This window comes from Crocodylus porosus, unplaced genomic scaffold, assembly GCF_001723895.1.
Source record: "Crocodylus porosus isolate Cpor-Errol unplaced genomic scaffold, CroPor_comp1, whole genome shotgun sequence".
NCBI classification, from domain to species: Eukaryota; Metazoa; Chordata; order Crocodylia; family Crocodylidae; genus Crocodylus; species Crocodylus porosus.
Genome location: NW_017728907.1, coordinates 42,793,362 through 42,816,854, shown reverse-complemented (window position 1 = coordinate 42,816,854; position 23,493 = coordinate 42,793,362). Strand labels below are relative to the sequence as shown.

Sequence of the window (23,493 nt, the reverse complement as noted above, 5' to 3'; positions counted from 1 at the left end):
TTTAAGAGGAGGTTAGATGAACACCTTGCTGGGGTCTTTTGACCCCAGTACTCTTTCCTGCCATGGCAGGGGGTCCGACTAGATGATCTGTTCAGGTCCCTTCCGACCCTAGAAACTATGAAACTATAACACAACCTGAACAAGGCAGGAGTTCTGGGGAAAAACACTATTTGATCATAGTTATAGATGTATTGTCACACGATTGTGTGTTCACATATGTGCATACACATAGGTCCAAATTAAGGCCACAAAGCAACCTTCATTCTGGCTTTTGCTAGGTTTGAGCACTGGACTTTGAAATGCTGATAATATTTTTTCAGTGTAATATTTTGTGTGCAGTTTCAAAAGGAGAAAATAATTCATTTTGTAGAATCATATTCCTGCTGTACAAAACCTCATGTTCTGAGTGACAATGACAATAACACTTCCAAAGAGCCTCAAATCTGCATACCAGAGCTCTGCTCCATCAGTGTTACTACGGTACTGATCTAGCCATTCAGGGTCTCCAGTCACCCTCTTTGGAATGGATGACCTTACAGGCTCAAAGGAAAAACCAGCAGCAAAAAGAGTCCAAAAGGCCTTCCCCATTTCTAACAAGCCAAGAAAATTCCTGGAATACCCCAGACATGAAAAGTAGCTACACAGAAGATGACTGCTTATTACTAAATATCCCTCCCAAGCTACAATATGTACTCTCATAATTCCCTCCTCCTCAGTACTACCTACAGATGGGTCGCACTGAGAACACAACATCTTTATAGCTGAAGATGATTGTACTTATTTCATATAAGACTCCTTTCATTTCTTTGCCTCAATCCTTCCCTTCAAGCATTGCCTGCAGCTGGTATTTTTCTCTGCAGCAAGATCCTGACAACACCACTTGTTCCGTTATCATACAGTATTGCTAGCTTTTCTTCCTTCCAAGGAAGAAATGCCTGATGGACTGACTTCCCTATTGCTTTGAAAACTGCTGCTGTTAACTGGGAATTGGTTTCATTCTCTAACCTAAGGCAATCCAACCTTTAAGTGGCTGGGGGCCACAGAAATGGAGTCCACATGCCCCCTGCCCCTACTGTACTATGGGGTTGGAAAGGACAGCAGGCCCCGAATTCAGTTCCTGACATTCAGTAGCAATCATTTATTCACAGAGCCCTAGCAAGCATCCGCTCTGGACTCTCTCACACTTCAGAGACTCAGTGCATCTTATGAAAACAAAAACAAACACACCACACAGACAGTCAAAGAAAAAAAGGACGCTAGGATTAGAAGTGCACTGCCAGTGTCCTGCCACTGTTAATGGCAAAGAAGTTACTATCTTAAAAAAACTGGAAACTACCGGATTGAAAAAGAAAGTCTCTTTCCTATGAAAACCACTGCCTGCTAGGATAATAAAAAAACTCACATTAACTGGAAAAAGCCTTACCTTAAAGCCTACATGCTGCACAAATCCACTTTCTGCATGCATCTGTTGGAGTTTATGTTTTTTTAATTTTTTTAATTGTAGCAGTTCTTTGTATTCCGGTAACTCTCTATATGTTATTGGGATGCTCTCCTCATCCTGTTCAAAAAAGAAAAAACAAATGAATTAACTTCACAGATATACTACTGGAAAGGCCTAACTTTCTTAAGCATAAAAGTATGAAATCTTTTTCCAAAAAAACACTAACAAAATATGCTCAGTAAAAGGTGCAATCTAGGAATTACCTTGAGGGATAAAGACACAGGTACAGAAACAAAGAAATATACAGTTAATTTCTACTTTCATAGATCACTGGTAATAGGAATTAAAATATTTGAGAATTAAAAGCTGAAGTGAAAGAAACAACTCCACAAAACTTGCTACCTGTTGAGAATGTTTGGACAATGCCAACACTTTGAAATGCCTAGTGCCAAGAGAAGCATACTTTTAACTGGAAATTTTTTACTGAAATCTAGCATAAAAGCTCCTGGTCTCATTTTCTGACCTAGAGCATAAATAAGTGTAGGAGAGGCATTTTTGAAGCCCCTGGCAGTATGCTGGGATTTCGGTGGTGGGTCCTACCCTCAAATTCCCGGCCCTTTTACAAATGTATGTGAAACAAAGTGATACAGAACAAACAGCTCTTTCAAGATGAAGAGATGCAGATTGACATTTTATAAATATTTATTTAAAAAAACACTTGGAATCTTCTCAGCATTTAGACTGGAATATAACAACTTATGGCTGTAAAGAAGGAAAGGAGGTAAGAGAGCTCAAAACACAAGTAGAGGGAGAAGACCAAACATATCTGAGGACAACAACATTTAGAGCTGGACCAAACAATGAATCCATAAGCATTAAACTATTTAAGAATAATATACCCATGCAGTGCCAGTCTAAGGAAAATGAACCAATTAATCGAGAGGCCTCATCATCTTGTTACGTGTCAAGCTGTTGACTAGTAAAGCTTTCCCGTTCTCACAAGGATAAAATCCCTAGGCCTGATCCTACATCTGACTTCAGTGAAGCATTGCTGACTTAAACAAGATGACGACTGTGCCCACATCCTCAGCAGTTCTTACTGTATGGAAAGAAGTGTGGAAATATACTGGAACTTTTTTGTACTTTCAAATTGCAAACCCAGAAACCTACACAACAGCTTATATAATGATGCCCTACCTGGGTCATATGTGGTGACCCCTGCCTCTGCACGGGCTTCTATTGCCTGAGCCAAACAATCAGGTCTGTGAGCTCATGGCCTAAAAGACTCAAAAACCTTAGTCTGGTTTGCAAACAGAAGCAAAATTCTTACTTCATGAAGGATGTAATTATATCAAGAAATACTGAAAGCTCTTCACTACTTTTCCTTCATCAGGTCTGTACCCAGAAATACGCCAGCACAGGTCATGTGGTTTTTAAAACAGATCCATCGTCTACACGTTTATTCATGTACCGTAGTTACTGCGCATTAAGTTTAGTACTTGGTTAACTAAGTACTAAATCAATGTGGAGTAACTCATGCTACTGTGCAGTAGCGCTGGTGCATAGGTTTTTAGTGACACTTACTGCATAGCAGCCTAATACTACTGTGCAGTAGCATATTGGCACGTTTTTTTTCCCCAGCACACTACTGTTCAGTGTTACTAGGCTACTGTGTAGTTAGTGTCTTCTGTAGACGAACCCTCCAAATATCTTTCACAGATGTGAACGCACAAATATAAATTTTCAGAAGCTGTTTTAATCCCCTGGGGTGGTGGGTTTTTTTTCCTTTTATTGTTTAATCCTCTCCAATGTTGCCCTTTTTGGTTTGGTCTTTGATTTTTCTGCGCTTGATTCCTTATTCAAAAGAGGTGTCTGCAATTCAAGCTGCAGCTCCACCTGACTTACTATTGTTGAACGATTACTTAGAACACTCAATAATTTAAGACACACTCAACACTATTTACTTACAACAGAAAATCTTATTTCAAATATCATTCATTAAATAAGTGAAGACAGATAGTGAGAAAGATCCTTTGTGATAATCTGAAACACCATACCGATATTTCCTCCTCTGTTGCAGCATCCATATGGCTGTGAAAACTTGATCGGTCATCATCCTCATCCATATAAACTGGAGGTTCGTGGGAGGTCATGAAAGTTGAAGGTTTGAAAAGATGCTTATTTAAAGGATGTTGCCGCCTACTTGATGACTGCAGTATAAAAAAGAATGACATGAAATTTCAAATTGAATTCTTCTATAATTGTTTGGTAGCAAGTACTTCCTACCAAAATTAACTATACAATTGTTATGCTCACTTGCATGAACCCTGCCCCACAATTTTTCACATGTCTACGACTGAATGACATCCAAGTGTTGTGGGATCACATTGGGAATGCTACTTTCTGCTTTGATGAATATTTAACCAACACAGTGTACAAGGGCTGAGACAAACCCCTACTGAAAAGGGCAGACAAAAGTGGAGGCAAGGAAATAGACCTGTCTACATTTTACAGACAGGATACTGAGAATACTGAGACACAGAAAGATCAAGCAACTTTCTGAGGTCACATAATAAAACTGACAATACAAGGCATCAAACAGGAAAGCAATTTTGCACTAGCCTTGGCCTCAAGAGACCTGGTTTCTGTTCCTGGCTCTGCCACTGCCTTGTAATGTGATGTTGGGCACTTCACCTCTTTATTCAGCTAGTTACCTCTACTTGCAAAGCTCTGAGATCTATTGATTGAAAGCTCTAAGACTGTATGTAAACAAAAGTTCATTACTGTTGTAAACCCATGCCTTGACCACAGACTTCCCTCCACAGACATGCCAAGCTTAAAGTAAAGCACTGTTTGCGGGGGATTCCCACATCTGTAAGCAGCCATTATTAGAAGTAGTCAGGAAAGCTGGGTATGTTGTTCTTGGGGCTAATAAAGTTTAGGGAAAAGGTTAAGCAGGGCTATATACTTAATGTTTCCATATGATAACAGAAGGAGGTTGTGAGTAAAACTAGGTGTCTGATTCTTAACTGCCAAATATTTTCTTCCTTTGTAATGAAGTCACAGTGCTTATATTTCTGAAAAAACAAATCATTCCAACTGTTAATTAGCATTAATTCGAAAGGAAGGAAAAGTTCCAGCAGTAGTCATAATTAACTAAATGCTGAATACAAAAATCAATAGGACTCAGTGAAAGTCAAATGGACTATTCATGCATAAAGAAAAGCACCAATGTAATTCTTTGCTGGATCAGAGCCATGTAATATCACCGAAGATAATTGCTTTTACTGGGGGGGAGGGGGTTTCAGTATCCATTAGATGTCTACATTACTGCTTATCTAAAATCTTGTCATTTTTACTGTGATCGAAGGCTGAGAAAGGAAAGCCATTTTAAAATAAATCATTCAAAAATCAGTAAGATCCAACCGCTTTTACGCCCTGGAAGAATATTTGATATAGAACAAAAGCACTTTACTTAGTGCAACTGTTACAACTTTTTACTTGGCTGCCATCCAGACTGGCACATTAAACTAATTCAACAAATATTCTTTACCTAACACTGCAAAAGCAAATACTCCTTTTTTAATTATCAGAAAGGTAACTTTACACTGAGTTTAGATTCTATCAGGGACATAAGGGAAAACATACACATTTTTCCCTGTTGTTTTACTTTACAAGATTTTTCCTTTACATAATGCTAAAAGAACCTAAAACAATTAAAAAACACCCAACACCAACACAATTTATCTCCAAGATGCAAGTGGGCAGCAGTAAATAACATGCAGTAAAACTGCATGACAGCTTAGGTTAGAAAATAAAGACAATGACTGTGTTCTGTTGAGAGAGGTTGTTAGTCAAGTTAAGCTATCCTGCATTTTGTTGAAACATAAAAAAGAGTTAGGGCAAATGGAAGGCAGGTACCCAGACTGAAATTCAGCCAAGATACTGCAGCTAACACCATTTAATCCTCTGAAAAGCAATAATATCCTTAATGGCCACAGGAGGTCAGTAACTCAGCTTTACAGCTCAGAAATGTTGCTTGTAGCATAACGTTATAGTATTTTCTAGTACTTGTTTTGTACTAGGTAAGGTAAAAGCTTGAAACCTTCAGTTTTATGGCTTCCACTTTCGTATACTTGGAGCTATCCTACCCCAAAATAGTGATAAAGCACAGCATACTTAATCAGACAATACTTCATTCTGAACAGGCAATATTAATATATATAAAGAAACTAGTCTGAATTCAATTAAAAAGTGTTTTATTTAAAAATGAAAACTATGCCTCACTATAAACAAACACCAGCATGCGCTAGCAACAAGGATTTCTAGTCAAAGCCTGTACTGAAGATTTGAAATCACTCTTTAGCAGAACACCGCTCTTGGCTAAGTTAGGCACACTATTAAATCAGTGATCTATGTAGGAACTCCTCCCCTCATCTTATCTTAACAGCTCATCTGCCTGTTACGTAATGTCTAATGCTTGCTGTATGACAAAATATAAAACTCAGGTTACAAATACTGAACTAAAGAACAGGACATACACACTCATTAATCTTTAACTGCTAAATCTGCGATTAATTTAATTTTGATTAGTAATGTATGGAAGCTATCTTAATCAGATGGCTGTCCAGTAATTTGAGTGAATTACACATTACATTCATGCTATGATTAAGATGTAACCATTAACCCTGACACACATTCAAGTCTATTTATGGTGTGATAATATAGCAAAAAAGCAACAAAGTTATTCCACATATACTGTGCAACATCTTTCTGGCTTATTGGTATCACACTTTAAATTGAATGTGCAACATGCTGGGGCTGTCCCATGACAGCTGAATATAAAGATCCAGCATGGTGTCCAGGACACAACTGTCCTCTACCCGATCTGTGGGATCAGTCTGAGGTACCGTTGGGTCCTGGCCCCAGTACACCTGCCCAATCCCTGCAGACAAATTCTGGGGGGGGGGGACGATGGGCATGAACCTGACATCACAGAACACCTTCCTGATTTTGGGCTCACTGTGCCCTAGACCTTTAAAAAGTGGTCACACAGCTGGGCAGCCCCAGATCTCAAACCCAGACTCCTGCTGTCCTGGCCAGGGCTGACAATCAACCGTTGTCTGTCAATCCTGCTTGGGCCTGCAGGCACCCAGCTTTCAACTTGCTGGTATAGGGGAAGCCTAGGATCACAATCCCAGGCTCCTCCTGCACTGGCAAACAGTAATGGCAAGACTGGGATCTGATCCCTAATCCCCAAAAATCACACTTCCTGCTATGCACATGTGGCATGGGAAGAGGTACAACTGTAGGGACTGGAGATCAGATCCCATTACACCATTAAACAAATGTGTGCCAGGGGCCTAAGTAAGGGTATGGATGCATGTACATCTGGAACAGTTTTAAAAGGGCAGCAGATGTTACATTCCAACTGTTACCTGTGGACAAACATGAAATGATACAAATACTGTATACCAAAACTACTCATTTTACACTGCATGAGGCAGTTAAAAGTTGGATCAGCTTTGGTACATTTGTATGGTTCCTGGCTTGCACATGGGTAACAATCAGACTGTAACAGCTGCTGCCCTTTTGAAACATATTGGAAAGCTGGGCTGCAGCTAAAAGTATGAAGTTCAAAGCTGACAAGTGCAGGGTGCCACACTTTGGGAAGAATAATCAAAAACAGCAATAGAAAATGGGTGACCCCAGGCTGGACGGCAGCACTACACAAAAGGCTCTGGTACATCATGGACTCAATGGGCGCGTTTGGAAGTGCACAGACGTTTGGTTCCCCGCAGACAAGTGGCGGCAGTGCACCTTGCGCCACCACTACATGTCCCTGGGGAATGCCCATGCCATATGCGCTTTGGCACATGGCAAATTACCCCAACTTCAAGAGTAAGTCTAAAGACTGAACAAGTCTGGAGACTAAACTATACTCTCATGCTTCAGCTCCAGACAAAGTCGCTTGCAAGTTACTGTCAGGAAATATGAATGACTTCTCACTGTGGTGAATGTATTTTACCAATACAGTTGTGTATTTTCAGCCTATTATATTTCCCTCCCCATTTCTATTTAAAGCAGATAGGTCACTATCCAGTTTGCATACTTTTAAAGTTGGGTATGAAGAAGGTACTGACTGCAGCCTGCACTATGTTTGTACATTATGTATAGAAGTAACAATTATTACAGTATAATCACAATCCAAGCTTTCAGTACTACACACAGCTTCCTTCTACCAATCTGGGTTACCTCCACTGGAGACTTGGAAGTAACCAGTGCCCCCTTGTGGTGCTGCCATTCTGTGCTTTCAGTAGACAACTGCACTGACAGATTGAGGGGAATTTCCCACCTGTAGTACATCTTGATTTTTCCCTTCCACAATTATGTTTTTCATTGGTTACAAAGTGCTGACTAAGAAGCCATACTTCAGCAGAAATGCTAGTTACAGTGGCCCTAGGAACACCACGCTGTCACAGTGGAATTTCGTAAAAGGTACAAGTTGCAGTTTATAACGGAAATTCAATTAATTTGAATTAATATCAAATTCAATTTGATAAGTTAGGGCTCCGTACTAATATAGTTTTTTATATTGACAGGGTGGCTGAGTGCCAGAGAAATTAGAGGATCTCTTTCAAGTTAGGAAAAAATAATATTTCTAAAAATACGAAACTATTGACAAAATGATTAATAATACCTTTATGCAGCCGATGAAATGGACCAAGGGCTGTCATACTAATAACATTTTCTGTTGAAACTTGGTTGAAAAAAAAGTCCTCCTTATCTGTCCTCAGGCTATTAAACATAATAATGGGATATAAATGGCTAAAAACACTGATTTTTAGAATGAAGTTTTCAGAAGTGGCAGCAGCATCATTCTTTTCTGAACTGTCATTTGTAGAAGTCAGATGGTGACACATTACCCCCAAAAAACTGCGTGTGTAATTACCTTAATGCACAAGAAGTCCTACAGAAGCCATGTGCACAAATCTTTACAAGATTTACAAGCACATTCAACAGCTATCAGATTTGCAGACAAGACCATTGCACAAACACCTCGAAATTCTAAAGAGAGGGAAGTCTCCCTTAAAAATCGTAAATAGGGCTTACCCTATAGTCAAGTTCATCAGTTTATATATATTTTTTGTCAGTAAATGTCAATAAATGAATGATAATGACTTGCTTTGTGCTACAGTATATACAGAAAAAAAAGTAAGTATATAAACATTTGACACACAGCAAAGAACAGATCAACAACTGATTCCCTGTATAAATTCGTCTAAGTGACTTACCCTTTTTGTTTTTCAATAATTACTGTCTCTCTTTGACCAATGTGGAATATAATTACTTTCATCTCACTGAACTATTATAAAATTTATTTTAACTTTTACTTGTAAAGGAGACCCTTGGATGGAAGTAGTAATATTATTTTTATTCTATAAAATTGATTGTGGTAGAATTCTACAGATTTTTTTTATAGGACCTACAAAGAAGGGAAAACTAGCACTGCCCTTCTCAAACCATTCAAAATGTTATGGCTCTCACTACCTCATCTAACAAATCCATGTCAGTCCACATTACTGATCTACATTCACGTCAGAGCTTTCTCTTTTCTCTACTATCATGAGGAATTCTCAGAAACTTCATTGATCTTATTATCCTTTTGTCCACAATTCCATGAACAAGAACAGTAGATTTTATTTTAGGAAGCGGAAGAGTGAAGGAGACATGCCACATTTAAATTTGATTTGTGTGTGCTGCCTGTAATTTCCAGTGAGCCACAGGAGTTGATGGTTGATGGTGACTGTATGCCCACTTTCACAGAAGTTCATCATCAGCCATGCATTGAAGTGTTCTTTTTATAAAGGTGACTGTAAAAATGCCACAGTTGGGGTTCTGCATGTTGTTTCTGGGTGATCAATAGACTGAATTTGTTTGGTTTACAAGTAAAAAAAACTGCCAGCTTGCAAACTCAATCTGAAAGCTGTGTTCTCCTGGCTGTGTTCTACTTCAGCTCTAATAAAGTTTCTGTAACAAAAGCTTAATCAACAAGTCTGCTGATGTGCAAACTAAAACAGAATCCAGTTTACTCTGTGATGCTACAAGCAAAAAAAGAACCATCTTGTCAGTGAAATCAGAAATAGATGCAACTCAAGGCAAGCAACATAAGGAAGGTGGTGCCATGCCAGACTTTAAAGCAAGATGCTTAATATTATCAACATATTTATTATCAGGTTAACACCCATGCAAACAGTTTTACCTTTTTGGAGTACAAATATAAGTTTGGAGTTCTGCCTGGTACTGGAATGCCAGCTTTAGTCAGTTTTATGAAATACTTTTGCACCCTGCTGGCAACCTAGGAAAAAAGAGAAAGGATATAACAACTTTCAGGTCAATGTAACTGCCAAACAACCTAAAAATATATATTTAAATAGCCATTAAAAATTACAGTATGCATGAAGCTTTTTTTTAAAAAGACAGACTTCCATAAAAGACAAAATTTACAGAAGTTGAAAAGACATGTTACTTTTCTGCAAAAAATATAATTTTTTTTCAGTTGAATACAACAGTTAAGTTTCTGATTTTGAGATTTATCAGAACGAATTACAGACCTAACCAGTTCTATTGGTGAAAACAATAGTTTGCTTGCCATTCCACAGTGCAGAGGAAGAAACTGCTCTCCATAACGTCTCCTGCTGCTGAGAATTCAACTGAAACCTTTACATTCACAATACAGGCAGTCCTTGGCTTAACGACAAACAGCACTTATGACCTTTGTAAACTACAACAGTGTTTCGAGGGTCCAACAGGGTTTCAACTTTACAATGTTGGACACAGCTGCATCCAGCTAGTAAGTTTGTTGTAGTGGGGCATGGGAGGGCAGATCAACGCCCCTGCAGTGAGGGAGGGATTGGGGCTGGGACGGGATCTGCTCAGCAGGCAGGGGGGTTGTGGTGGCTCCTGCTACTGCATGCCACCAGTTTGGGAGGGTACAGGGGAGGCATATGCCCCCAGATCTGTGCAGGGTGGGCAGGGCTGGAGCTCTGGTGGGTTATGCTCCAGGCTGGCAGCAGAAGGCACTGGGAGCAGCAGCTACGCCCACCTGCTGCTCACCTAGCCGGGGCAAGTGGTGCACAGTGGCCGGAGCTGCTTCGGCCTCCCTGTGCCTCCTGGCCCCACCCTGCTCCAGCTGGTCGACCAGCTGCAGGGCATAGCGGGGCACGTGCCTCCAGAGCTGTGCAGGTTGTGCTCCGGGCTGGCGGCAGAAGGCACTGGGAGCAGGGGCTATGACCTCCAGCCGCTCGCCCAGTCGGGGGTAGGGTGGAGATGCTGCACTGCCTCTGGACAAGTGGTGTGCAGCAGTTGGAGCTATGCCAGCCTCCTCGTACCCTCTGGCCCCATCTTTCCCTGGCTGGGTAAGCGGCAGCAGGGCATGGAGGGGGGTATGCCCCCGGATCTGTGAAGGATGGGCTAGGCGGGTGCTGTACTGAGCTGTACTCCTGGTGGGCAGCAGAGGCTATGGGGAATTTTAGGGTGGCTGCAGCCCCCATAGCCCTGCTTTGCTGTCAGACCTGCCCTGATCCAGGGGCACACCCCCCCGCCACACCCTGCCACTGCCACTCACCGAGCCAGGGTGGGGCAGGGCAAAGCTGTGGCTCGTCTGGGAGAAGTGGGGAGGCCAGGGTGGCTCCTGCTGCTGTGTGCCGCTTGTCTAGAGGCAGTGCAGTGGCTTCGCTCCGCCACAGCTGGGTGAGTGGCAGGAGAGCATGTCCCCTGCTCCCAGTGTCTTCCGCCGCTTGCCTGGAGCGCAGCCTGGCTCAGCCTTGGCCCCGCCCTCCCCGCTTAGCTCCATGGGCACATACCCTACCTCCACCCATGCCCTCCCAAACCAGTGGCGCACAGTAGAAAGAGCCGCCAGACAAGCCACCAGACAAGCAGATACTGGACCAGCAGCCCACAGCAGCAGGAGCTGCCCACCCTCTCCCTGCACCACCCCCCGAGCTGGGCAGCCCCTTGCCCCAGCCCCTGGCCTAGCACGAGCTCCAATCCTTCCCTCGCCGCAGGGGCATTGATCTGAGCCCCCATGCCACACCAGAACAGACTTACCAGCTGGAGGCAGCTGTGTTGAGCATGGTAAAGGAACCAATCTGCCATTTATAACATTGTTCCTATGAAAAAATTGGTTCTAAATTGCAACATTTCGACCTACAACTCAGTTTTCAGGAACCAATTGCATCATAAGTCTGAGGATCGCCTGTAATTTAAGACTAGAGTTTAAAGTAACTGAGTCTATCAGGAAACAGTGCCGTTCTACTTCCTAAACAATGTTAAAGCAACACTATGATATTTTAATTAACAAAAATTAGATCTGGCAGCTTTGTCATGGTTTGTAGGCATTTATTAAAATTCTACATTTAAGTCTTAGAACAAAAGGTTATAAGGCTGTTCAGATCAGGTCCCTTAGTAGAGAAGGTTTCAGATGTACAGACCTTGCCAATTCATTTTTTCTTAAAAGTATGAATTAGCTGAACTGACAAATTTGTCAGGTTTTTTAAATGTTATCTTTGTTTTCCTAATTCTAAAAAGTAGGCCATGGACAGCTCCAATATTCATGCCACGTCAACTATTGGGATATAGCTATTGATGTCAGTAGTTTCACAGCATAGCCACCAAACTAACCAAAGAACTTTTTAGCAACATTTCCCCAAAGCAACTAAATCTTTTCCTACTGAAACACCTGGTGAATTCCTGCAATTCCTGTTTCAATTCTCCACACAGTTCAGCTTCTTACATTAATGTTAAAACATTTAAAAAAAAAATCTTTTGTGCCTTTCTTATTAATTGACCTGACTTTTTGCAAGGCAAATCTCACATGAGACTCCATTACTGGAGTGAAATACACAGATGAAAATCTCACAGCTTCCAGGGCTTACCTGTTTTGCTGTTCGATTTCCCAGTTCATCAGCTATCTTCTGCCATCGTCGGGATTCTACTTCCTCTGGTGGGTACTTCAAGAGTAACTGTTCAAGTTTTTTCTAAATCAAACACACGACAACATCAAAAAAAATGAATGCATCTTACCTGGAAGAGACCTGACATTGTCACTAAAAAGAAAATCAAATTGGTGCCAAAAAGAAATACGTAGGTACACCTATTTTTAAGCATTATGTGTTTTACATGTTTCTACACAATTTGATTTTATTTTTGTGATCATCACTATACAGTTACAAAATAGTCTATAAGCTAACTAGGGTTTCCCATTACCTGTTCTTCTACAGTCCACAGCTGGTTAAAAGTTTCGGGTTTGGTCTCATCGCAAAGTCGCCCTCTTATCATCTGCTTAAATACAGTATATAACATGGAATAGGTCTTTAGAAAAAAAGTTAGGATAACTTGACTTTAACCCTTTTTCCACCCAAGTAAAGAAAAACAAAAAAACCCCCAAAAAACCACAAATGTGAAATGCTCTTTTGGCCGAGGACTAAAAGGTTTGTGACTTGATCACATTAAAAATGACTTCATTGAGTATAAGTGAATTTTTGAACATTTGAAAATGGAGAAAGAATGAATTAAAACTACCCAAGTAATCCAGTACTAATCAACAAACTGCTTAACACTGTTTTGTAAAATTCTGTCTTTCTTTACAGTAATAATTACCTGTGGGCGACTGCTGGTTGAACCTTCTGGACCATCGCTTAAAGGTAATACAGAGTATGAAACAGACTCTCCATCCTTCTTAGGATCCAAAGGGCTTTTTGGTCTTGCGGGTAAACCTACTATAAGTAATGCAATAAAGAAATTATTAAATCAACATAGAACAAGGGTTTTTTTCCCCTTATAAATACACTTCTAAAAAAATTAAAGGTCAAAGAGCCTTTTCTCAGCCTGATTTGAAGTTACCTAATTATAGCTTGGTCAACTGGGCACACAGCTTTTACCACAAGTGTGAGGCTTGAACTAATGTTTCTGGAGCTATGGCAAAATGCCCTAAAACTGCTTACCTTTATCAAAAATCAGCTTCACTCTCCTACTATTACGTTTTCGGTTTTTGAATTCTCTCTCAAAGTTTCCAAGGCTGGTGGTGTATTGGTCCCAGGCAATCTCAGGTAGCTGGACAACCCTTTGAGGATATGGAAGCCCCATATCAACCTGAAAGAATAAGAATAAAAGTGTTGTTTAATGCATTGCACATCCAAGTTGGCTATATAAACCCTGAATCTCTTTTCAGCAAACAGCAGGACTTCAAACGTACCAGACAGCACATACTTTTCTATGGAAAAACATTTTCAAAGAGCAATACACAGCAGGGCATATAAAATATGCAGCAGCACAGTCAATAATGGCTTACTGGACACGGAGTTTAAAATTACACTGCACAGTTACAGTCAAGTGCTTCCAATTTTCATATCCTGTTACTAGCTATCTGATCAGTTTGTTAAATACTACAAAAAAAAGTATACTGTATACCCAGACTTGTGCTCCTTTTGGCAAACTAAGCCAAAAAATGAGTGTGTTTTATGCTGCACTTTCATTGTTAAACTGATTTTGCTATTCACTGCTCAGAATACAATTGCTGGCAATGCCCATGTTATTCTAGGGTCAATGATTTTACATTCACATATTAATTATTTGACATTATTTCTTTTATTTCTAGAGAGGAAAATACATGGAATGCTTTGCAACTGGCATTAATAGTCCAGGTTTGACCAACATGACTGTCAGAGCCCAATGCTTGGATGCCAAATGAATCTGTCACAACTTGCTTAGAGCTCAATTCAACACCACAAAAGTCAATGAAAGGGCAGCTATTGATTTCAATGACCTTTGCTCAGACCCAAGACCCTAAAAGCCAAGGAAAGGGCATTTCAAAGTATACAGCTCACCCTATACTGAAGCAGGATTCATTGTTGTCATACTACAAAGCCAAACATTGCTTTTGCTTATAAACAAACAGACAAAAAGACACCAGCAAGGAACTGAGTAAAACCCTTAAAAACCTGCTTTCCCTTTTATCCCTTTTCTAACTTTTTTTGAAAGCCTGAAAATGAAATCTGTCTCTTCACCAAAATTCATTTTCCTCCTACTTCACACCTGCACTCTGCTTTGGAGCAATCCCTGGTGCAGTGCTGGTCTGTGGCAGACTTTCTAGAACTCATTTTGTTTGCAAGTTTATGAACTGCTCTCTCTACCCAGCCTCCACTTAGTAAGTACCAGACATAAAAAGGAACTCAACCACAACACAGCATTTATGGTGACAAAATCCACAATTTCTTTTTGATGCCCTACAGAATATCTCCTTTCAGCAGCTCCCAAACTCTGACACATTGTACACCACCAATTTCAAATGCTACAACCATAAGTACCACTACACCAAATATTTCAGTTCAACCTTATGCACCACTAGCACATTTTTGTCATATAAAGTAATTATAATAAATCTGTTAACGTGTACTACTGACAGGTTGTCTGAGTACCACTGGTGGTATGTGTACCAGATTGGGAACCATTGATCTAGCTGGTTCAGAGAGGCGTAAGTTTTCACAGCTGTCAAAGCTTATGCCTCTCTGAGCCAGTTAGTTTCTAAGGCACCAACCAGTTCTTTCTTCTGCTTGACTTCTGGCTAGCACAGCAAACCACCTCCCTCTTATATCAACATGGGACTTCTAGACATCATAAAAAGTCTGTGCGTGTCAGAGGCGTAAGAGCAAGAATTCCACACTCCAGTGAAATGTATCCTACACTCCAACTGAAACTATACCCACAAAATCTTTAAAAATGCTTATATTTGACAGTATTTAAGCACCCTCAACCCTGAACAGGATAACGTTCTCTCATTGAAGAACTTTAACCCTATACAGCAGAGACTCCTTATGCCTGAAGAAGAGCGACTGTGCCCAAAAGCTTGCTAAAAACTTTTTTCTAACTACTCAGTTGGTCTAATAAAAGATCTCACATCGACTCAAAGAACCTTGCTTGCCTTAACCCTGGACATGTCAGTGTAAATTAGCTTTTACAGGTGATGAATTATTGGTTATCAAACATTTTTAAATAAAATTTTAGAAACGCCTATTATATACCTTCTTTTGGAGTCTTTCCACAAATCCAATGGGATTCTTCAGTGCTTCTCTCTGGTGTCTGCCTAAATTTTCAAGGTCTTGAACTGCTTGAGTGCGCTGAGCCTCGAGTACAGCAATCGTCTGTAACAGTCTCTGATAACTACAGAGACAAAGGAAAACATCTCACTAAATTTTTCTAGCAAAAAAAAATTTTAAAAACCCCCAAATAAGTTCTAGCTATCATTCTCTACGGCCTAAGTAATCTCTTGCAAACTTATCTGAAATAGTTTAGCAATGATTATACTAGAACAAAAAAGGTCTCAACTCATGTTTAAATAGTTAGATGAAGAACACACTAAACAAAACAGAAAATTCAGGAGCTCTGTTAATCTCAAATCCTTATTCTAACAGTTTTGCTCTTAAAAGCCTGTCTACAGAACAATGAGACAACTTTCCTGATTTTCCCAAGAGCTACAGGCAACAACAAGCTTTGCTCAAAAGAGAAGTAGAAGGAGGGGGCAGTGGGGGAAGGAATTCCTGACTTAATGTTTTTCCTTACTTCAAAATAAGTTTCCCTCCAGCCCAAGACAAGATAAGTGGTTCCATGTCCCTTTACCACCTGGAGGGTGGAAAAGAATGATCAAAATAGTTACGTCCACAAACAGAGCATTTTGTAGCAACTTCAGATGAAAATAGCATATTCATTAAGATGGATAAAACACCAAGAAACAAATAAGGACAAAAATAAAATATGCAAGAGTTTATTTATACCTCTTATAAGGTTACAAAAGGCAAAACCAAAAATAAAAAAATACTGGGCTCAAACATGATGCTGCTTACCAGCATCTAGATCAGTTCAATAATTGCTCAAGATAATCAAGATAATCCATTAAACACATTCTTCCTAAACTACCTTTCATCAGTTAATTTTGGGTGAAAGATATGACAAATTACTGTAACATGCATCTTCAAATAATATGATTTAACTGCTTTTATTAATTGTATAGTTCTAGCCAGTAAGAATTGGCTGAAAATGCCTCTCTACTGGTCTGTCCTCATACAATTACCAGTTTTGTTCCAGATTTTTTTTAATGAATTACTTTAATACCCATCTTTTCATCCTGTTTCTAAAACAACATATACAATGGAAATAATGGTCTAAGAATAAAATGTCAGAAAACCAATACCACTGCCAGTAGGTAGAACTGACAAAGTCATTGCCTGTTGCCCCTGAAAAACATTTACTATTTTATTTTATTTTATTTTATTTATGCTTCCGAGTTGTGTGGAGGCACCCATACATATTGTCCCAATGCTGCCAATACTTCCGCCCCGGCAAGATTGGTGCATTTTCTTTTCCTTCTTGTGTTGCTTTTTTGCCAACACAAAGTGAATTTCAGCAAATGTTAAGTAGTCAATGAAATTTCTTCCGTAGGCAATAGTGGGAACTGAATAAGGCCTTCGCATGTACATATCAGCACAGGCTTTTCATGTGCCAGATGACAAAAAAGAAACTCAGTCCTCATATTCTCGTGGTGCATCTTTAAAAGTATAGTTTTCCACAGTCAAAACATTTGCAAGTCTGTCAGTTTTCTACCCATTTTAGTATAAAAATGCAGCAATAGCAAAGACAGCAACATAAACCAAAATCCATGCCATCAGGTCTGCAGTCTCCTCATGAAAAAGAATATGAGGATCATCTAGCAAAAGATGTTAAAGTTAATAATAAAAACTTTTATTTAACACATCAGAAGCATGAAGCCAGTGAATCAGTGGGACCATTAGATGACCAAGGTGTAAAAGGTGCACTCAAGGATGATATGGTCACAGCAGAGAAGTTAAGTGAATTCTTTGCATCGGACTTTAATGCAGAAGATACTAAGCAAATTCCCATGCCAGAATTCAGCAAATTCAATCCTTCCTAGTAGACAGGTCTGACGAGTTGGATCACACTGAAGTGATACCAGAAGAAATAAGAATTAATAAATGTAATACTAATACATTATGATGACCAGATGACATTCACCTGAGAGGTCTGAAGGCACTCAAAGGTGAAGTTGCAAAACTGCAATAGCATGTAAACTACAATTTCGAACAGACTCTAGAAGTTTGTCAACATAATACCCATCTACAAGAAAGATTCAAGAGGTGATCCTGAGAACTACAGATCAATGAGTCTCACTTGCATCCCTGGCAAGCTGGTAGAATCCATAAAAAATTAGATCAGCAGTCACATGGACATATAAAATCTGCTGGGGAAGAGGCAGCAATTTTTGTAAAGGAAAATCCTGCCTCACCAATTCACTGGAGTTACTTGAGGGTGTAAACAAGCATGTGAACAAGGGGTATCCAGCTAAAATAATATATTTGGACTTTCAAAGAACTTTGGGGACTGTCCCTCAACAAAGGCTTTTTAAAAAACTGCACTGCCACAGGAATGGAGAGGAGGTTCTTTTGTGAACTGAGAGCTGGCTAAATGGTAGGAAGCAAAGTATAGGGCTAAATGGTCACTTCTCAGGATGGAGGGAGATCAAAAATGGGGTCCCAAGGAGATCTGTGCTGGGCTCAGTTTTAGTCAACGTTTTCATCCATGATCTGGAAATGGTGGTACACATTGGAATCTCCAAGTCTGCAGATGACACTAAATTATTCCAGGTAGTTAAATCCCAAGGTTACAGTGAGGAGTTACAGAAAGATCTCACCAAGCTAAGTAAGTGTGCAAAAAAACAGCAGATGAACTTCAGTGTCAACAAATGCAAGGTAATACACTTGCAGAAAAAGAACCTCAACTATACCTACACAATCCTGTTACAACTCTACAATGACTCCAAGGTCTCTTCCTGAGAGTTATCCAAAAACGTCAGCTAGGTGTGCAGCAGTGGTCAAAAAGCCAATAAGATTTGGGCACTGTAAGAAGGGAAGATGAAGAACATCATCATGCCATTTTACAAATTCATGGTGCACCGACATCTTGAATACTGTGTACAGTTCTGGTCTCTGCATCTCAAAAAAGATGTAGTAGAACAGGAAAACATAGAGAAAGACAGCCAAAATGATCAGGGTTATGGAGCAGTTGCCATACCAGGGGAGACTAAGCAGTCTAAGATTCTTTAGTTTGGAAAGGAGAAGGCCAAGCAGTGATTTCATAGACCTCTATCATATTCCTAAGCGTATGGACAAAGTGAACAGGGAACTCTTACTTGCCAGCTCCCAGAATACTAGATGAGTTAGCACAGACTGAACTTGGTAGAGAAGCATTTTAAAACTAAAAGAGAAAGTGCTTCATTAGGTAACACATAATTAACTTATGGAATTCATTGTCCTAGGTGGTGGTGGGGGCAGACAGTATAAACCAGGTTAAAAAAGACACTAGACAAATTCATATATGATAGATCTATTAATAGCTGTTGAACAAAATGGTTGGAAATGTTTCCTCTGGCATCTCTAAACCAGTAACATTAGATGCCAGGGAGGGTAATGAATATATCCCTCTGGTTAAGTGCCCTCCCTCTAAAGCATCCACCTTTGCCACCGTCAGAAATAGGATACAAGGCTAGGTGGACCATTGCTCTGACATAGTACAGCACCTCTTATGTTCACTACTATAAGACACTATTTTATTTTGGGGGAAAGAGTGTTTTTTTTTCTATACATACCAAGCAATATGCCTGAAAACCAAAATATTACCTAAATAAGCAATACTTCAGATTCCATTAAATAAATCTATATGTTTCCCTGTTAATTTCAGAAAGAAAAGAAAGAAAGATGACTCAAGTTCTTCCTCCCTTTACTGGCCATAACTGCATGATTCCATCAAATGCGGTTATGAAATCTGCACAAAACACTTGTGTATGGTCTTCATCCAATGCCCATGGAAGTCAGTGGGAGCATTCCCACTGACTTTTGTTAGCACAAGAATGGGCCCCCTTTAAGTGCTACACTTAGTCAACTTCAATTGTGTGTGCAGCTAATCTCTGCTTCAGACCAATTTAGGACCGGATTTCCAGGTGCTACTGGTTAAGATTAAACTGCATTATCAAAACTATAACAAGTTTGTTAGCACCATTACTTGCAGCTCTGAGCCATTCTTTTAATTCTTCACTTTCATGACCATTCACACATGGAAAACTGAAAACACAAAATTCCAAACAGTTTTTATTAAGATTTCAAACAGCTTCTTCCCCCCTCCTGAATATCTTGAAATGTTTTCCCTAGACTATTTAAACAGCTGTTTTTCAAAAGAAAAAGAAACAAAACAGCCATTGTGATCAATCACACTGTAAAATATTTAAGAAAAAAAAAGTTACTCAAAATTACTCCAAGCAGCACATTTCTTTAGGACAAATCCATATTAAATTGTCTCAAACTCCTCCTTTGTTAATGCCTTGACCTGTAGCCAGGAATTAGCATGCTTTTAAAGTAACTAGAAACCTCTATAACAGCTTCCCACAACCAATATCAAAATCTGATCATATGCATAACTGGCTCAACAAGGACTGAAAGATCATTGATTTGCAAATGATCCCCCTCTTATCTATGAAGACCAGAACATTAAGAAGATATCAAGAGAAGAATTTAGGGAACTTCACATCTGAAGACGTTTAGTCATGCAGCTATATCATGAAATGCCTTAAACAAAACAAAGGCTTACCAAGCAAATTATTCAGATAAATATATTTCCCAGGAAAGTTTTTCAGTTTCTACTAAAGTTTGCTCCTATTTGGAGATTATGAATATTCATTAGGGGAAAGTATAATTTAACTTCTGTTTCCTGATTGAGTCCTGGGCTTCCAGAGGCCTCCTATTACATGAAAATGAGAGCTGTCAAGGAAGGAAGGAAGGAAACTGAGAAAAGGGATAGGTCCTTGGTCTCGCAGTACCTAAGAGAAGTTTGAAAATGGGTACCGCAAAAATTCAAAAATCAAAAGGCAAATTAAAAGAACCTCATTTTTTTTTAAATCTTGTGATATTTAAGCCAATTTTGAATGCTTCAGAATGGGAGTATTGACTTACCAGCACAAACAATTCCCTGTATTATGTTTTTTTAACCTCACAACACACTTGCAGATAGCAGATATAATGAACGCTACTTTGTCAATAAACTGACATTCAAACTCAATATGATTCTTAACACTAGCACCTTCTCAGTTCAAAAACTCTAACAGCAGGTTTTATGTTACAATATTTTAAAAAAATATTAACACCCTTTCCAAGTGAACCTAATCTATATAATTAAGTGAATAAGTAAGCACTTTAATTCTTGGCCCAAGTATACATGAAATGACTAAATCTAAAATAAGCCTATATTAGGTTAATTACAGATCAGAAAATTGTATTTAAAATAGAAATGTCAAGTCCTTTATGTTTGAAATTGATTAAATTGTACTTTTAAAGTAGTGCATTCTAGTAAAGAAATATTTTTGTACTGATAATACTTATTTCACAATTACTGTCCTCATCATCCCTTATGATAGACATACTTACTATTAAAAAGCAGACATTTGTTTGTTTTTGAAAGAAACCAGTGTTTTTTGAAAATACACTATGTGGTATGATGTTTGTTCAATTATTCACTATACAGAATCACACACATGCAACTTGGAATTGTGTATACGCTGACATGCTGTTTTATGGCTCCCATTAATTTTTCCTTTCCCTTGATCTCCCATTCTGTCCAGCCCATCTCTACCATCAATCTCCCCTCTAATGGTCACAGTAGATGTTGCATAGGCTTCATAGATGAAAACATATGTCAAATTCCTTGACCGCAAAAGAAAGGGTTAAGAGTGCTGCATTCCTAATCAAGCTACAATTTTAAATCCTTCCTTGGCTGTTTTGGCCTCCACTCACAACAGATAGCCAACTGGAGTGTGACATATCATCTACTTGAGTAAAACAACTGTCGTAAACTATTTTTTTTCCCCCTCTACCTCTCACAGATTTGATACCACATGTTACAGATCCGTATCACTTTCTTGCCAGGAAGCAAAATGTCACCTGTGCATATCATATAAAAATACAGAATATAACATATAAAAATGCCTTATGAACAGGAACACGAGGGATCCTTTAAACAAACAGAATGGTTAAAGTCATTAATTTAGGCAAGCTGAACTGGTTTGAAACTCAGTCTATGAAGAGTGGAGAGAAACCATCTTTACACATTTCCTATTATATTCAGCAGCAGAATTATTAGACTTTGCTTACCCTCCTCTATAAATCCTGCAAGAGGCAAGGATTTTTCAGAGTGATATCTTTTACTGGACCAACTATGTAGTTGAGATGAAGCCAGACAAGCTTTCAAATCAGGACATTCTTCTTCAGATCTGACCTGAGCTTGTCTAACTTCATCCCAACTACATAGTTGGTCCAGTAAAAGATATCACCCTAAGAAATCCCTGCTTTGCATAATTTCTGGACCATGATAGTTACATCATCACTCTTACACTTATAGCTCACGGCTTCTATACACTACAGCACACACTCCAAACCAGGTGTAGGGCAGAGGTGCCAATATTGGCTACAACATCACTCTTACACTTATAGCCTTCAGTCACATGACTAAAAGTCTTCAGATGCGAAGTTCCCTAATCCTAGGGATTCACATTTAAAGTTACACAAGCACAAGTATTAATTGTCAACAGCCTCTGATTTCCATGAAAAATCCTTCCTTAAGGACTACCTTAAGTCAGTATAGGACAAAAGTTAAATATAGGTTTAAGTGCTTTTCTGCAAAGCCATATGTAACCAGGGCCGGATTAACACGTAGACAAACTAGGCACATGTCTAGGGCTCTAAGTGAAGATGCAGTCCAGCTCTGCTTAATTTACAATAATTATTGAGTGAAAAAAGTTGGGTCCCACGAGTTTGTTTGCCTAGGGCCCACTAAAGGATTCATCTGGCCCTGTATGTAATGTGTGTACAGTTTTAATGCCCATTTTAAAATAAATTTGGTTAAAGGATCTTACTATGCATATTTCAGGTTTGTTTTCAGTATAATTTATACCTCAGACTAGTTTCCAAATTTATGATAAACCTCAATGACAAGGGTATACTTCTTACCTGGTCGTAGTATTAAACAAAGTTGCCATATTTATCAGAAGGCATAAAGCATGCCAAATTCTCTTCCCTCTAAAACAAGGTCTCCTACAAAGCCTGGGATTTAGCACGTATGCATGGGAGCAAAGAAGTGTATGCACTGCTCCCATCTCTGTTATAGAGCATTTTCAAAATTAATACCATCATTTAGACGCACTAAAATCAAACAGGTGAGGAAATGTTATGATCCCTCAGTTCAGGAGTTTTCCCTGATTTTATGCACAGGACTCTCTCCATTTTGCATCTTCAAATATCACTGTAGGCCCAAAGCTTAGGGAGAGTAATATTACTTTGAATCTCACCTCAAGTAAAAATGAATTATGCTTTTGGGAAGGTGTTTATCTTAAGCAAAGTTTATACTTTTACCAGCAGGAGCTAATAAACTCAGCTTTTCTCAACACTATTTTACAACACAATTGCTTACTTAGTAATAATTTAATGAAAGCAAAAGGAGCTGTGGCTCTTTAAAATATTAGACAATATTTACCAAATCTGACCAGTAGATATGTATATGCATACGATTCCTCTGGCTTTGGGATAGGCAATGTTTGTTGAAAATATTGTTTTAGTAAGACAACAGCAACTTCTCATCATTTGAATGCAGTTATCTCTGGGGCCCAGAACAGTTAGTCAAATGTCACCTGTGATCTAATTATAAGCACACCACAGTTACTTACCAATAACTAGAGTTCTTCAAGGTGTACTGTTCTTATACAAATGCTCACTTGTGGGTGTGTCTTACACCCTGAGCTCTATTGCAGTGTCTATTTTCTGCTCCTCCATATCCTCTTAACAGCAGAGTCCTGTACCAAGCTGGCTCTGAGGAAGAGGAGGAGGAGAATGGAATTTGAATGTGCATATGAGTAAGAACACTAGGTACTCAAAGAACTCCAG

The 23,493-nt window shown here is 39.3% G+C and overlaps 1 protein-coding gene across 4 annotated transcripts in view; it reads right to left on the bottom strand.

Annotated features, from left to right (window-relative positions):
* Window positions 1–23,493, bottom strand: part of ZZZ3 (zinc finger ZZ-type containing 3) — a 107,667-nt gene that overhangs the window by 7,358 nt on the left and 76,816 nt on the right. For 2 of the 4 annotated variants that reach the window (XM_019531240.1, XM_019531241.1), the window contains exons 4-11: window positions 15,523–15,661; window positions 13,447–13,594; window positions 13,103–13,221; window positions 12,710–12,784; window positions 12,379–12,480; window positions 9,705–9,800; window positions 3,499–3,651; window positions 1,424–1,558 (exon numbers count right to left, since the gene is read on the bottom strand). In XM_019531240.1, the coding sequence (XP_019386785.1) occupies window positions 1,424–1,558; window positions 3,499–3,651; window positions 9,705–9,800; window positions 12,379–12,480; window positions 12,710–12,784; window positions 13,103–13,221; window positions 13,447–13,594; window positions 15,523–15,661 (967 nt within the window). The remainder of the gene's footprint in view (window positions 1–1,423; window positions 1,559–3,498; window positions 3,652–9,704; window positions 9,801–12,378; window positions 12,481–12,709; window positions 12,785–13,102; window positions 13,222–13,446; window positions 13,595–15,522; window positions 15,662–23,493) is intronic. The other 2 variants (XM_019531242.1, XM_019531243.1) reach the window with 2 other exon arrangements.